We start from the raw sequence: 14,724 nt of genomic DNA, 5'->3' as shown, positions 1-14,724 counted from the left end.
ATGCAATGCCATGAAAGTGGGCCACATTTTCTCCTCAGACACTACCTCCTGTGCTGTCAATCTCCACAGGCAGACGGTGCTCATTGGCCTCCCCACCTTTGCTCAGTGTTGTCTTCTTTTTAGCTAGCCAAATGCATTTGTACTTCAAGACCCAACTTAAGGTCCCCATCCTCTGAGAATTCTTCCCTTACGACCTTAACTCACTCTACTCTGTCTTTCTAAACGTTTCAGTACAGTTATACGACAAATTTAGCTCTTCTTAAAATATTAATGATTGCTCATCATTGTGTTCCTCTTGTGTCCTAAGTCAGCGTATAAACATCTTAAGTATTGAGATGGTGTCATCATCATACAATGGAAAGAACATAGGCTTTCGAACTCAATAAAGCCTGAGTGTAAATACCCTCTCTTGTTTACTAGCTGTGATATAGGTAAACTTGCTCTCGAGTCTCAGAATCTTCATTGGAAAAACGGGATAATAAGACCTATTGCACTGGGTTGTCGTGAGGATTAAATGATATAATATATGTAAAACCCTGGGCATATGTAAGTGCTCATCAAATATTAGTTCATTTATTGGATGTCTCCCACCACAGATCTGATTTTGTTTCAGCAAACACATCATTGCTAGACACAAAGTCAAACACAAATTTCAATAAATATATGCTTGTTGGAAATTGTATGTATTTTATTTTTTATTGTATTAAATTACATGTACCCAGGAGGTAAACCAATCCTACGTTGAATTTCTTATAAAATGTTAATTATTATCTCTGACTTGTTTGTACATTCTTATGTTTACATTCTGACTCATAAAAAATTTTAAATTTTGTACAATTCTTTATATTTTCAAACCTCCTATGTTATTAATGTTATCTTAAGGGGTGAAAAGAGAGACAGTTTTATTCCCAATGAGGAGATGGGAAAGACCGGCACAGACAGATTAAGGGATAGCTCTAATTACACACACTACCAGTGTAATTAAATATCCACTAATGTGTCCTTGAAGCTGGGTCTAAACTCATATGCTGACTCCTCCTTGTCCAATATTTTTTCCACTATACCAAATCTGTAAAGGACATACAGGGATAATTATCTTAAGAACATACCTGTAAAGTACCTACAGGAACAATTATTTTAATTGATTAAAACAGAATAAATGATACTATTTCTTTTTATGCTGCGCACATAGTACACATTCCATGTCTGTTAAACAGCATGTAAGCTGCCTATTACAGTTCTTGGTTCACTGTAGTACGTGCTTAGTAAAGAGTGACTTATTTAAATTCCTCTATTTGATAAATGTGTTTTATAGGAACGATATTTTTCCTAATGAAAATTTAAGGACAAGGTTCATTATTATTAACACAGTTTCAATTTGGGGCCTACCAAATCATACCTGAAAGCTGTTTTTTTCCCCCCGTGTGAACTATTACACCCCTTCCTCCTGCCTGACTGGCGCAACCCACACTTTGCCTACCAAACTTATGATTCAAAGGCCCCTGAGGACTTTCTGTAGCCTTCCAGCCATAGTCCAAACATCCAAAGCTGCTTCCACGTGAAACAACCAAACACAGGCCCCCAAGCAGAAGATCCGCTACAGCGAGAGCTCCTATAGACAGGTCGAATGAGAAAGCAGCGTCCCGCTTTGCTCCCACCCCTCCCCATCTGCAGCATCCAATTGCTTTCCTCTGTTGTGCGGTCGGCTCCTGGGATTGGTCGGGAACGGGACCGGCGCGGGACCAGTGAGCACAGGCCGAGCGGGGAGACTGGTCAGTCACGTGCGGCCGCCTGGTTACCCCGCCTCACTGCGCGCCTGGCGGGGCGGGGCGGGGCGAGGTGGGCGGGGCCCGGGAGCTGCTGCGCCTGCGTTGTGGGCGTTCTTGGGGAGCAGCTGCTGCCGCCGCCGCTGCCGCCTCCGCCGCCGCTGCCGCCTCCGCCTCCGCCGCTGCCGCTGCCGCCGCCTCCGCCTCCGCCTCCGCCGCTACCGCCGCGTTTGGGTGTAGAATTAGGAATTCCTGCGCCTCGTTAACAATGAAGCAGAGTTCGAACGTGCCGGCTTTCCTCAGCAAGCTGTGGACGCTTGTGGAGGAAACCCACACGAACGAGTTCATCACCTGGAGTCAGGTAAGGGTGAGGGCACGGCGGCCTCCGAACCCCCTAACTAACGTCCTCCTCTCTCGCTCTCTTCCGCGGGGTTGTCTCTCGCGGCCTGCGGCTCGACGCCCTCTGTGAGGCCCGCGGCGCGGGGGTGGCGGGGTGGCATGGGCCTCGGCGTGCAGCCTCGCGGGGGACCCCGGTATTGTTCGCGCGGGGAGCTGCGGGGGTCCCGGCCGGCGCCGCTGGCTCAGGCCTCGGTGGGGGAGGGGCGGCCCGCGTGGGGCGCCGCGGCCCGGGAGACCCCGTAACGGTCCGACCCGGGCGGCGTTCGGAACCAGCCCGGCGGAACGAGGGCGGCCGACGAGCCGAGGGAGCGGGAGCCACGTTACTGCACACTCATCCTCCGTCCTCCCGCCGGGCTCGCGGGCTGCGGCTCTCTGGGGGCACGGGCAGCTCTGACCGGGATCTTCAACGCGAGGTTTATGTGAGGCAGTCTTTACCTTCGCGACCTGATTCTCGCCCCTAAAACAGACAGACAGTCCGCCTCGCATCTGAGATCTTTATGAGGACGGCAGTCAGGGAAGGAGGCAAATGTTCAAACGCAGGTTACAGCTTATCAGGAGGCTTGAAAATATTATATAGAAAATGGTACATTATTTCGCGATTCTGAGCCATTTTTATAAACGGATTTTTATGATTATTTTAATAAAAGTGCCAATAGACAGGTGTTCAGTAACATAGTGGAGAGCAAAAACGAATCACTGAATTTCACTAAACAGTTGCCGGCAATGTGGTGTATGGATGTCTTGACTATTGGTTTGATCCCAATTCTGCCACTAAACAGGCTCCTTATCTCGTCTGACCCAAGTGTCGTCGTCCATAAGATGAATGGGTTACTTAGGTGATCCAAGACCCCCTCTAGATCCAAATACTGATTCTAATTAGAATGATTATTACATAAACAGAGCATTTGCGTTACAATACACTTAGGCTATTGGAATCGTTTTGTGAAGGGGAGTGGAGTTCTCTTATTGTAGATGGTCATCTGTTTTGGACATTATCTTGTTTAGAGGCCTGGAAAAGAGTAAGTGAAAACTACCTGCACAGTGCCTGGCACCTGTTAAGTGCTGAGTAAATCTTATCTCCCCTCTTTCTCACTTTCTTTTCTGTTCCTTTTCTGTTTTGTTTCCTATGCTAGGAACCCTCAGTTTTATTATCTTAACAGGGAGCACTATATTGAGTACGTGAAGTTTTGACTACTGTAACACCACAGTCTGCCTTATATTGCTGTCATTTGTTTATTTTCTTTATCTCCCTCTAGGACTTAATTTTCTTGAAGGTCAGTAGCATCGAGTGGATGTTGTGCATTAGGCATTTGATGAATTCTGTACAGTTGTACAAAGAAGGGGTGAAAATAAGGAAGCCAGCCGCCAGTGTACACTTAAAAATAAACAGATGTCTCATGTTTTTCATCAGTCATAAGGATTAAAAGTTGACAAGGATGGATCAGCACAGACTGCAGTTACTCAGCCTTGTGCATGTGTAGGAGATTGGACTGAGAGTCTCCCCACTCCCAATCTGACTTTATCACACCTATTTGTCTTGGGTGGGCCTTCTTGTTTTTATTGCCTAGAAATGGTACCTAAATATATTGGAAATTGGTTTTAGTTAAGGGGTATTCTGTCAGCAGGTCTAATAAATTCTCATTAGCCAACATATTTTAATACTTTTATGGGCAGTATCAAATGTGTAGAGTTTCATACTAATCCATAAATGCATCATTTTCTGAATTCTAAGCCAAATAAACAAACCACTTAAAAATCATTCTTGGGCTTCCCTGGTGGCGCAGTGGTTGAGAGTCCGCCTGCCGATATGCAGGGGACACGGGTTCGTGCCCCGGTCCGAGAAGATCCCACATGCCGTGGAGCGGCTAGGCCCGTGAGCCATGGCCACTGAGCCTGCGCGTCCGGAGCCTGTGCTCCGCAACGGGAGAGACCACGGCAGTGAGAGGCCCGCGTACCGCAAAAAAAAAAAATCATTCTTATTTTTTTCCATTATTAAGTCTAAGCTTATGTTTTGGCTACTCATTTTTTAATACATAGTGGGACAGTTAAAATATAAATTCAGTGAGAACAGGGACAGTATCTGTGCCAAGGGACACAGTAGGTACTTAATGTTTGATGAAGCAGTGAAATCCTTGGACTATGTAATGGAAATGGTAGGAATGATAAAAGTGGAATGATGCCTGAAAAGAATCTCAAAGATCATCTGGTTTAGTTTCGTTATGTAGATTTGAAGCTTAGGTTAGATTATTTATCTATAATTACAAAGCTAGCATTATTGGAGGTGGGGCTCTAACATAGATTTCTGAGCCCCCAGATCATTCTTCCATCAACGGCCGTACACTTAATACAGGTTGTCACAATATTTAGTTTTTATACCAAAATGTTACTCCTCCACAAGTCAGTGGACAATTCTGGATTAATGTCTTGGGCTATGCTTAGTTGCCTAAGGAAGTTGTCTTATGTTCCCACAGATTTTTCCGAAAACAGTGTTAACAATGAAAGGTGAAACTTTAATTGAACAATGATGTTAGATGGAAAAACCAAAATAATTTACTCTCATCTTTTAGAAGTTGCTATTTATGGTCGTTTCTGGTTTCCTTCAAACTTGTTTTGCTGGACTTCTCTTGAGGTAATTTAGCATTTATACTCTCTGAGTGAAAATCATATTAAGACCTTTTAGAAGTAGCAGATGTTTTGGAAAGGAGGCAATCTTTTATGCAATTGTTTTCACTTGTGGAAAATAATTTACTCTAGGTAGAGTATAAGGCAAGGGGAGAAAACTCTTACCAACTGCAGTTTGAAAAGCTTGGCTTAATATTCCTGAAGACTCATATAACTTTAGTTTTCCTTAAAATTTGTAGTATGACGGAAATGAACTAATACCCCATTGATGTCATTAATTGTAGAAATATAATATTCTGAACAATCAAAATTATACTGTTATAGACTCAAATAATAGAAATGTCTTTAGATTCTGAGTGTCTTTAAAACATACAGTACATCCCCGAAATTCCCCACTGATATTTCTTTTTCCTTTCTTTTTTTGTCTGTTTTTACATTTCCTATAGGTATTTTGGCTCTGGTAGGCAGTCTGTTACCAGAATCGAGGACAGGGATAGTACTGTTGAACAACCTAAAGCTGTTTTAAATGTAACAGAGTCCTAAACAGAGGGCACAGGTTTAGCTTGGTAGCAACTGGGGAAACTTGATCTTCAGGGACAAGAAGTTGTGGAAGTTGAATGGAAGTTCTTGCCATTGATCGTAAGGAACAGCCTTTACTGTTACTGATATATGATACTCAGTGTATGTTGAAGTGAAGCAATATTAAAAAAGAAAGAACTGTAAAGTCACTGTTTTACCAGTGTTACTGCCTTTGTCTCAGTTCTTCAGGTTGCTTGAGAATACCAAGAAGTGATTTCCACTAAAGATTTCATACCCATCTGTTCCACCTTTTTGTGCCCTACGGCAGTCTCTGCTTCCCTATCCATCTCAAGTCAGCAGAGACAAATCAGGAAATAGGAGGGAAAGGGAGCAAAACCAGAATTTGTCCAGTGTTTTCTAGCTGTTTTGGATGAATTTGAACAGTAGATCTTTAGACTTCCCAGTGTTATGGTATTGTTTTGAATTTCCCAGCAGTACTCCCAAGTGGAAATAAGAAAGGCCACAAATGTGGCAGAATAGGGGTTAAATCCACTTTAGATGGACCTACAGAAAAGTTGACAGATTCACAGATAAGTATTTTTTATTTGTATACGTAAGAGAAAGAGCTAGAGACTCACAAGGAATGGTTGGTAAACATTAAGAAATTATAGACTGGTTGTTTAAAAAAGAGATTTCTATTTTGGAAACTGTTTTAAAGAAATGGGGCTGAAGTATTAGATTATTATTAAGAGTATTTTGGACGTTTATAACCAAGAGTACCAGTTTGAGCAGAAACAATTACTATTTGGAAGCTTGCTAACATTTATGGGTTAGGCCTAAAGAGAAGCTACCATCCTTCCCATCCTACTGAGTAATAGTGGCTTTTTGTCCCTTATAAAATGCATAGGGAGAGTGCTGTGTTGCAGTGCTTAAGCTTCACAAGTTTAAACAGCAGTAAGGTAGAAATTTTGCACTGAAAGAAGTTATTTACTAATTTTGAAGTAGAGACTGAAGGAATACCATAAGCAGTCACAGAACAATATTAGTGAGTTAGGGTTGTGTGTGTTTGAGAGAGAGAGAGCATTATAAACAAGAGGCATTCATCTCCTCATTTGATATATATAACCAAGAGTTGAAATTCTAAAAATATAATTTGGTCCACTGTGATCAAAGACTCATTTATTGTCACTCACAAATAGTTGTGACTCTGTTACGACCAGACAGTGTGCTAGGTAGTAGGAATTCATTCAGTAGTTAACAAAATAGCTGCCTTCATAGATCTTACATTTTAGTGAAGGATACTGATAATTAAAAAGTAAGCAAGCACAAATAATATAATTTCAGTTAGTGATAAGTAACAAAATAAAGCAGGGTAAAGAGAGAGTGCAATTAGGAAACAGAAATCACACAGTATTTTGAACAGAGAAAGTTTAATAGGATAACTATATCAGGAGAATTGGGGTAAAGAAAACTCTAAAGAAGATAGGAATAGCAGTTATAAGAAGCAGCCATCACTGGTAGGCCTAAGAGCAAGTGCCCAAGTAAGAGCCCTTCCCTGAAGTCTAAGACCTTGTTGGAGAGAGAATGACCATATCTCACTGAATGGCAAAGACTTCACTGATGCCACACTAGTGGGACTTACTAGAAATCCATCCTTCAGAACTTGCTGGGAAATATGCTTTCTAGGGCAGGGGTTGGCAGATTATGGCCTGTGGGCCAACCATGTGTTTTAAAAGTAAAGTTTATTTGGAATATAGCCATGCTCAGTCTACTTACATATTGTCTGTAGTTGCTTTCTTGCTACAGGGGCAGAGTTATGACCTTATGACCTGCAAGCCTAAAATATTTATTGTCTTGCCCTTTAAGAACATGTTTATTAGCCTATGCTCTAGGGTACCCTAGAAAGCTATTCATGGAGAGATGTCTGGCCAGAGATACTCTGATTTGAAGCCTCCCAAGGGAGAGGGAGTGTTGGGGGAAGCTGCTGGCCTTAGGGTGCTGCTGCCTTCTGTGCACTGCAAGAGCTAGGTGCTGGAGAACCTGCCTGCACAGCAGGAACCTGCCAAGGACACACTGGCACCAGGAAGGGTAATCCCTTCCTCTTGTAATATCTCTCTGGTATCTTCTATGACAAAGCTTAACACCATGCTCAAAAAGAAAGATTTTTAAGACTCAGCTCCATGTTTGCAGAGCAGACATTGAAGAATGAATTTGGCACAGTAAATTCATAACTAGCGTGTAAAATGACTGGAATCTGTTGTATTTTAGGTAGAGTGACGATGAAGCCTCTTTGGGGAGGTGATATGTGAGCAGAGATCTGAATGATTAGAAAAGATGGGTCTGGCAGAGGGGAATGGAAAACGTAAAGGCCTTGAGCATAGCATGTTCATATGATTGCAGAAGGCCCATGTGGTTGGATTATCTTTAGATAATATGAGAGTGAGGTCAGAGAGGTAGGCAGAAGCAGATGGTATAGGGCCTTAGGGCATGGTAAGGAGATTGGAAATGAGGGAACTAGTTAGAAGACTATCACAGTTTTCCACTGTGGTATTGAAAATAGCGTGGTTGAGACTAGGGTAATAGCAGTGGAGGTGGTGAGCAGCAGATGTAATATCTACTTTGAAGGCATGGTCACGGATCTTAATGATAAATTTTCTGGAGTTGGAGGAGAGATAGAAAAGAATTAGAATGACTTATGTATTTGGCCTGAGCAACGGATGGATGATGGTACCATTTGCTGAGATGGAAGATTCGGAGAAGTGCAGGTGGGGATTCTGTTTGGGCCATGTTAACTTTGAGATTACAAATGGATCGCTAGTATTACTTCAGACGTGTTTTGTTTTGCTTGCATTTCACTGACCACACTTGGTCATCCGACCACACCTTATTTCAAAGGAGCTGGGGAAGAGCAGTGCTGCAAAGGAGAGCAGCATGAATGACTTCTGTACTCCAAGACTTTCAATTGGCGATGTTGAATAGGTTATTTAGATAATGTAAGACTCTGGCATTCAAGGTGGAGTTTGGAGCTTGTGAGTGGTAAAGCCATGGGACTGGATGAGATCATCCAGGGAGACAGATGAAGATAGAAGGACCTGCAAGATAGGGTATTCTAATATTTAGAGGGTATAAAGACAAGAAAAAGCCAGCAAGAGAGCTTGAGAAGGAACAGTGAGAAAGGAGAAAACACAAGGGAGTGAGGTCATATAAGCTAATGGAAGAAAATGGTTCAAGAAAGAGATGATCAACCATGTCAAATGCTGTTATGACTTTTCTTATACACCTCTTCTGGTATATATAAGCAAAAATTTCTCTAAGGTAGTTACACCAACATTGAAGAGTAGAATTTCTGGAAAATAAGGTATGACATGCTCAACCTTAAGATCAAATTATTTTCCGAAAAAGTCAAATCAGCTTGTACTCCTTTTAGCCATGCATGAGATTTCCCATTAATTTGTCTCTTCAAAACTTGATATTCTCATTCTTCTGAGTTTTTACCAATCTAGTGGATATAAAATATTATCTCAATGAGGTCTTAATTTATATTTCCCTGATAATTAATGTGTTCAAACACGTTTTCATATTTATTGGCCACTTGTGTTTCGTATTCTATGAAATGTTTGACCATTTTTCTATTGGGTGGTTTATCTTTTATTATTTGTAGGAATTCCTTGTAATTCTGCATCTTTTTGGATGTATGTGTTGCCTCTATCTTCTCCTAGTTGTGGCTTATCTTTTTTACTTTCTTTTGATGAGTATAAGTTCTTAATTTTAGTATAATTTAATATATCAGCCTTTTTTGTGGTTCATGTTCTTTGTTTCTTCAGGATGTTTTTGCTTTCCTACCCCAAAGAGAGAAAAATACTTTTCCATCTCTTTTTTTTTCCTTCTGAAAGTTTTAAAGATTTGAATTTTATATCTAAATCTTTAATTCACTGGAATTGATTTTTGTGTGTGGTATAAGGGATCCTGTTTCTTTGTTTTCCATATTTAGTTGTTTTAGCCCCTTTATTGAGCAGTTTCTTCTTCCTCTAGTGATTTGTGTTGCTACCTGTCTTATAAGCAAAATTATATGTAGATTGTGTTTTTGTGTCTAGGTTCTCTATTCTGTTCCACTGGATAATTTATCCTTTTTCCTGTATCACATGTCTTAATTACTGTAGCTCTGTAATGCTTTTGGGAGGGCAACCTCGTCTTCAGGAGTGCCTTGACTGCTATTGGTCTTTGCTCTTCCATATATGTTTTAAAATCACGTTCCATTAAAGAAAAAAACAAAGCAAACCTATTAGGATTTTTTAATTAGAATTTTACTGAAACTGTAAATCAGATTAGGGAAAATAGGTATCTTTATGATATGATATATTCATGGGAACAAGATATTTTTCTAAATTCATTTTATTGAAAAAAATTTTATATTTTTTGTAATTAGATCTTGCACAGCTTTGTTAGATTTTATAGATATTTTAAGTGGTATCCTTTAATGAAAAATAATTGCTGTTGCTGGTAATTAGAAATACAAGTAACATTTGTATATTGATAATAAACCAGTGAGCTAATCATTTTACTGATTTGGATTCTCTAAGTGTACATCCATAGGTGTCTGAATATGACAGTTTTGTTCTTATTTTCAGAACCTTATACCTTCAGTTTCCTTTTTTGCAGTGGCTAAGACACCTCAGGGTGTCAGATAGAAGCAGCGATCATGGGATCCCTTTCTCTTATTTTTAAAGGAAATGTTTTAAATATTTCCCCTTTAAGTTACTAGCTGTTAAAATTGAGAATTTTTAATTTGCCTTTTTGTTATTGATGACAAAATTAATTGGGAAGCTTAGAGGGGACAGGGCATGCCGGGATGGAGAATACAGGAAAGAGTTGACTTTGGAGGAGTAGGATGATGGATTTGAAATAGACAAGTGAGTGAGTCAAAGAACATTGTGTAAAAATGTTAATGATTGAAAAATTCAAGTGGGAAATTTGAGATGGTCAGGGGCAGAGGCATAGTTGTGATAATCATTATACAAAATAAAGTCAGTAATTAGAGAAATTGGTGTGGATGAGACTGCCTAAGGAAAGAGTATAAAAGGTATCATGATCAAGGATAGAAACTTAAAAAACCCACTACCTCTTGGTAGCTGGAAGACAATTGAAAAGAAATATGAGTGATAGGAGACCCAATGTATAGTTTCAAAGCCGTAAGAGCAGAGCATTTAAGAAGGGGAGTGTCAGTAGTACCAAATGAAATGCCACAGAGAGATGTAGGAAGATGAGGACTGAAAAGAGGGCATTGAATTTGGCATTTGACATTTTAGAAAAAACAGTTTCAGTAGAGGCACAAAAACTGAAACCAAATTTTAGTGAGAGTAAGTAGATGGCCCTGAATTGGAGAAGGGGGCTTTAAAATATTTGTCAAATTTTGCAGTGAATGAAAAGACAGATGGGGTGGGTAGATTGGGAGGAAGTAAGGTAGAGGGAAAGTCCTTTTAAGATAGAAAAAGATGTATGCATTTTAAAATTTTAATAGCTACTACCTAATAACCAACAGGGGTTATTTTTAAACTTTAAAAATTTTGCCAATCTAATAAGTGAAAATCATTATTTTGCTGTACCTTTTATTATGAATGAGATCTGATCTTCTAAATTTCACATTGAGTGTTTCATCTTACTGATTTGTTAGAAAAATTTTAATTAATGCAGTTAATCGTTTGTCATAAATGTTGGATATATTTTTATGTTAGTAAGCTTTCAACTTTATTGAATTTTTTAAAGTCTATTGTCAGTTAAGTTTAAGTTCAGACACAAGTAATGGAAATCCAGACAACAATGGCTTAAACAAAATAGAGATGTACTGTATTTTTCTCTTACATCTGAAGATACTGAGTCACCTTCTCAACCTTTCAGCCATACTTAGTTCCTCTACTTCAGTGATTACTGGAGCTCTAGCCGTTGGCTCCAGGTTCTGAGCAGGAATATGAGATGTAGGAGATGTAGGGGTTTGACACTTTGAGTCTTTTCCCTTTTAGAAGCTTTTGTGGAAGCTCCTCTCAATCCATTTTGCTTATATCTTGTTTGCCAGATGTGTTATTTGGCCACCTCTGTTTCTAAGAGGGACTGAGAAATGTATTTGTAGCATCAGACAAAATTGTGTTGTTAGTAAGAAATTAGAGGATCATCCATGTTGTTGCAAGTGGCAGGATCTCTTTCTTTTTTAAGGCTGAGTAATGTTTCATTGTGTATGTATGTATAAAATATATCAGTATATGTATAAATCTCACAATTTCTTTATCCATTCTTTCTTTGTTGGACATTTAGGTTGTTTCTGTGTCTTGGTTATTGTGAATAATGCTGCAGTGAACATGGGAGCACAGGTATCTCTTAGAGATACTGATTTCATTTCCTTTGGGTATATACCCAGAAGAGGGCTGCTGGATCATATGGTAGTTCTATTTTTAACTTTTTGAGGAACCTTCATACCATTTTCCATAATGATATTACCAATTTACATTCCCACCGACAGTATACAAAGGTTCCCTTTTCTCTGCATCCCTAACCAACACTTGTTGGTTTGTTTTTTTAGGAATAGCCATCCTAAGAAGTATGAGGTGATATCTCATTGTGGTTTTGATTTGCATTTCCCTGATGATCAGTGATGTTGAGCACCTTTTCACATACTTGTTGCCCATTTGTATGTATTCTTTGGGAAAATGTCTAATCGAATCCTTTGCCCATTTTTTAATTGGGTTGCATCTTTTTGCTGTTGAGTTGTGAGAGTTCCTTATATATTTTAGGTATTAATCCTTTATCAGATATGTATTTGCAAATATTTTTCTTCCATTAAGTTGTCTTTTCATTCTGTTGATTATTCTTTGCTGTGCAGAAGCTTTTTAGTTTGGTGAATTAGCTTGACTTGTAGTAGTCATTTCACGGTGCACGTGTGAATATATGTTAAATCATCATGTACACCTTAAATATATACAATTTTAGTTTTAAAAAATTAAAAAGAAAGTAGAGAAATCAAGATAGGGTAGGCAGCTAGTAGTCTCCATGAATACATTTATTAATTTTTACCTGTATGCCTTCTGGGGTTTTTTATGTGATGCTTTCAAAAGCTTGGTTATAAAGAGTGAGGTAGCATTGAGTTAGCATTGAGCTTTTGTTTTTTCCTTCCAAATGGAAAGTTTATTAACTGATCCTTTTCCCTCCTAATTTTTCCTCCTGATTTGAATGCTGCCCTTACTTATTACCTATTAAATTCTCAAATAGATTTGCTGCTGCTTCTGTTCTCTCTAGTCTGTCCATTCAGCTATTTGAGTATCCCTTCTTTAGTACCAAACTCTTTAGACACTATAATTCTGTTGTCTGCGTAAGGTATGTTTAACACCTCTCTCTCCATTGCTTTCAGTATTTTCTTGCCTATTTGTTACATAATTTTTATGAAATGAACTTTAGTACCTAATATTTGGTTGTATTAGCATCTATTCACCTTGTCTCCAAAAACTTTTTTTAATTGAGAGAGAAGTCAGTGTACTGGTTAACTTAATTAGACTTGACATCTTTACAACACTGTCTCTCTGTAGTTTGATATTTCCTTAAAGGTCTTGTGTATTCTTAAAATTTATTTTTAGATACTTGATATTTTTCTATTTTTGGAGTTTTTTATTCCATTTTAGTTTTAGGTTGTTGTAAAATACATATATCTTAAGATTAACCATTTTAACCATTTTTACGTGTACAGTTCAGTGACCTTAAGTACATTCACTTGTTATGCAGCCGTCACTACCATCCATCTCCAGAACGTTTTTCATTTTCCCAAACTGAAACTTGATACTCATTAGACAGTAATTTCCAATCCCCTTCTTTTTAGCCCCTGGTAACCATTCTACTTTCTGTCTTTATGCAGTTGAATATTCTAGATATCTCATATAAGTGGAATCATACAGTATTTGTCCTCTTGTGACTAGTCTAACTTAGCATAATGTCTTTAAGTTTCATCCACATTGTAGCATGTGTTCTTCCTTTTTAAGGGTGACTAAGAGTCCATTGTATGTATGTACCACATTTTGTTAATCCATTCATCTGTCAGTGGACGTTTGGGTTGCTTCCATCTTCTGGCTATTGTGAATAATGCTACTATGAACATCGGTGTACAAATATCTTTTTGAGCCCCTGCTTTTAATTCTTTTGGATATGTATGTAGAATTTTAGGATCATTTAGTCATTATGTGTTTAATTTTTTGAGGAACCACTGTACTGTTTTCCATAGCAGCTGCACTATTTTATAGTCCCACCGGCAGTGCAAAAGAGTTCCAGTTTCTCCACATCCTGACCAATACTTATTTTTGGGGTTTTTGTATTTTTGTTTTTTAATAGCCATCTTAATGAGTGAAGTGATATCTCATTGTGGTTTTGCTTTGTATTTCCCTAATGATTAGTGATGCTAGGCATCTTATGTGTTTATTGGCCATATGTGTATCTTTTTGGGGAAGAAATATCTATTCAAGTCCTTTGCCCTTTGCTAATCAGGTGGCTTGTTTTTCGTTGTTGTTGAGTTGAAGTTTTTTTTAATGTATGTTATGGGTATTAACCCCTTATCAGATGTATGATTTGCAAATATTTTCTCCGATTTTGTGGGTTACCCTTTCACTCTCTTGATAGTGTTCTTTATGCAAAAGTTTTAAAGTTTGAGGTAGACTCATTTGTTTTTGCTTTTGTTGCCTGTGCTTTTGGTTTTATGCAAGAAATTTTTGCCAAATCCATTGTCATGAAGCTTTTCCCACTTGTGTTTTCTTCTAAGACTTTTATAGTTTTAGCTGTCATGTTTAAGCTTTTGATCCGTTTTGAGTTGATTTTTGTATATGGTTTAAGGTAAGGAGTCAACTTCATTCTTTTGCCTGTGAGTATCCAGTTTTACCAGCATTGTTTGTTGCAAAGGCTGTTCTTTTTCCGTTGAATTGCCTTTTTTCTGGCTGAGTTGGATCTTCGTTGCTGTGCACGGGCTTTCTCTAGTTGCGGTGAGCAGGGGCTACTCTTCATTGCAGTGCACGGGCTTCTCGTTGCAGAGCATGGGCTCTAGGCGTGCAGGCTTCGGTAGTTGTGGTACGCGGGGTCAGTAGTTGCGGCTTGTGGGCTCTAGGGTGCAGGCTCAGTAGTTGTGGAGCGTGGGCTTAGTTGCTCCACGGCATGTGGGATCTTCTGGACCAGGGCTTGAACCCGTGTCCCCTGCAGTGGCAGGTGGATTCTTAACCACTGCGCCACCAGGGAAGTCCCTCCATTGAATTGTCTTGGCATCCTTGTCAAAAACTTTTGAACTGTATATATGAGGGTTCATTCCTGGGTTTTCTATTCTGTTCCATTGATTGGTCTGTCTTTATGTCACTACCATATTATTTTGATTATTTTAGAAGGAAATTTCAAATTGTTTATT

The 14,724-nt window shown here is 39.2% G+C and overlaps 1 protein-coding gene across 3 annotated transcripts in view; it reads left to right on the top strand.

Annotated features, from left to right (window-relative positions):
- The first annotated feature begins 1,912 nt into the window (after positions 1–1,912).
- Positions 1,913–14,724, top strand: part of HSF2 (heat shock transcription factor 2) — a 38,569-nt gene continuing 25,757 nt past the window's right edge. For all 3 annotated transcript variants that reach the window (XM_024122611.3, XM_024122610.3, XM_024122609.3), the window contains exon 1: positions 1,913–2,127. In XM_024122611.3, coding sequence (XP_023978379.1) covers positions 2,035–2,127 — 93 coding nt within the window. In that variant the 5' untranslated portion in view covers positions 1,913–2,034. The remainder of the gene's footprint in view (positions 2,128–14,724) is intronic.

The sequence above is a fragment of the Physeter macrocephalus genome, chromosome 10, assembly GCF_002837175.3.
Source record: "Physeter macrocephalus isolate SW-GA chromosome 10, ASM283717v5, whole genome shotgun sequence".
Taxonomy (NCBI): Eukaryota; Metazoa; Chordata; class Mammalia; order Artiodactyla; family Physeteridae; genus Physeter; species Physeter macrocephalus.
The sequence above is the reverse complement of the archived record's forward strand: the minus strand, read 5'-3'. Positions and strand labels throughout refer to the sequence as shown.